The 2,157-nt window shown below is 51.4% G+C and overlaps 1 protein-coding gene across 1 annotated transcript in view; it reads right to left on the bottom strand.

The window, feature by feature from the left end:
- Positions 1–2,157, bottom strand: part of FCER2 (Fc epsilon receptor II) — an 8,707-nt gene that overhangs the window by 4,722 nt on the left and 1,828 nt on the right. The window contains exons 3-6 of the mRNA XM_030885673.1: positions 1,903–1,987; positions 1,671–1,733; positions 1,509–1,571; positions 1,329–1,418 (exon numbers count right to left, since the gene is read on the bottom strand). Of these exons, the coding sequence (XP_030741533.1) occupies positions 1,329–1,418; positions 1,509–1,571; positions 1,671–1,733; positions 1,903–1,987 (301 nt within the window). The remainder of the gene's footprint in view (positions 1–1,328; positions 1,419–1,508; positions 1,572–1,670; positions 1,734–1,902; positions 1,988–2,157) is intronic.

Genomic DNA, 2,157 nt, shown 5'->3' with positions numbered 1-2,157 from the left:
AAGGGGTGGAGTCTAGCCTCTCAGTCAGGTCTCAGCTTGATGACCTCATTTGGAGGCGTGACGGAAATAAATAGCTCACTGGAGGCAGGATACACACTCTCTCTCTGTTTCATCTTCCTGCTGACAAGCCAGATAGAGCCGAGCTGATGCATGCAGCCAGAGCCCTGGAGCCAGAGGAGCCACGTGGAGACCCACGCCAGCACTAAGATGCTTCCACCGCCACTGGATCCACAAGACTTTCCACCCACTGGCCTGTGATCTTCCTGCATTCGGTGTCATTGCCTGTGTCGTGTGACTATGAAGGGAATTTGTAGACTGGTATGGGACATATGGACTAATATCAGACTTATGGACTTGATTTGAACTGGGCTGCGATGTTTTCTTAATATACAACTATTCTTTGATATAAAGTTCTCTCTTACACACGTGTGAATCTCCCTGGATTTGTTTCTCTAGTCAACTTAGACTAAGACACAGAGGAACAAAAGGCTTGCACAAAGAAAACTATGAAGCATTACTACAAGAGACCCAAAGAAGCCTACCTCAATGGGAGAGAATATACCGTGTTCATTCATGGGTAGGAAGACTTAACACTGTGAAAATGTCAATACTACCCACAACTGTGATCCAAAGATATAATGAGATTCCAATCCAGATCTCAGCATCATTCTTTAAAGAGATGGGGAAGTGAACCACTGACTTTACATGGAAAAGAAAGAGACTGAAGAGGAGCAAAGCGCTACGAGAGCAGAGCCGAGCAAGAGCCTCTCACTTCGTGATCTCCAAACCCACGACCCAGTCACGGGAGTCAAAACAGTCCGTCCTGGTCCAAGGAGAGAGACAGAGGCCAAGGGAACAGCCCAGAGAACTCAGAAACAAGCAAACCCATTCATCTACAGACACCTACGTTCTGAGAAAGGACAGGAGCATATTAAATGGGGGAGACAGAACCTCTTCAACGAAGGGTGCTAGAAAAATTGGATTTCCATTTGCAGAAGAATGAACCACGCCTCGGTCCATATATAAAAATGTCCTCAAGACGAATGAAGAGCCCCCAATAAGATGATTTAGGAAAATAAATAACAAAGTAGAAAGATGGGAGAACAAGAAGAATAATAAAAGGAGGAAGAAGAAAAGGAGGAAGAAGAAAATGATGTCACTCTTCCCCCCCTCCCCACCTAATTCACAATAAAACATTTAGGAACAGAGAATGACAGCCTCAGAAACTGGGTTGTTCTATCCTGTCCTCTGTGGTCCTCACCCCCACCCCACCCCCCACCCCCGTCCCCTCATCCCTGATTTCACCCCGCCCAGCCACGTGTGCTCACCATTGGCAATCTTTAGCTCCATCCACAGCTTGGCCACCTCCTCCTGAAGTCTCCATAGGGTCTCTGAGGCGTCACGCTTCTCATTCAAGCCTTGGGGAAACGAAGGGAGGATTCAGTGCTCAGACACAAACTCGGCCCACCTTTGACCCCCTCCCCTTCCCTCGGCCCTCCCAGGCTCACTCTTGGCTTTCAGGTTGTCCAAGTCCGCTCCAAGGACATCCAGGTTCTGAGAGAGCTCACCCTCTGGGGTGGGAAGGACAGGACAGATGTCAGGGATGGTCCCCAAGCCTCCTCCCAGCCGCGTGGTGCCCTATGGCCCCGGGACCCCAGGCAGGTCCTCACCCTGAGACTGCATGCTCTTCTGTTCTGCTCGGATGTGCTCTATGCTCGCCAGCATCCTGGCAGCTGTTCAGGGAGGGGTCGGGGGGTGAGAAAGTCCTCACAAGGTCCGTCCCCCTCCCCACCCCTCTCTGTCCAGGTGGCCTCTTAGCCTGGGTCTTCAGGACCACCCACTCATTTTGGTCACCACGTCCTCAACCACCCCACCTCTGGACCCCAACCGGAAGTCACTCACCCTGGGACTTCTGGGCCATCTGGTCACTCTTGTGTCTTTCCAAGTCCTTGGAAACTCGAGACACTGGGGCAGCAGAGAAAGGGTGCTTGGGGGCCGTGAGGGCAGGACCTTGACACCCCCCTACCATCCCCAGTGTCTGCCTGTGACTTCTTTTGTTTTAGGAAAAGCGCTGGGGAGAGAACCTGCACACGTACCCCACCCCCACCCCGATTACCGATGGAAATTGGTGAGCAGGTGTTCACAGTTCAGTGGAAC

Source organism: Echinops telfairi, unplaced genomic scaffold, assembly GCF_000313985.2.
Source record: "Echinops telfairi isolate 266 unplaced genomic scaffold, ASM31398v2 ScPeMD7_36;HRSCAF=134, whole genome shotgun sequence".
Taxonomy (NCBI): domain Eukaryota; kingdom Metazoa; phylum Chordata; class Mammalia; order Afrosoricida; family Tenrecidae; genus Echinops; species Echinops telfairi.
Note: the sequence above shows the minus strand (reverse complement) of the source record. Positions and strands in the feature narration are given on the sequence as shown.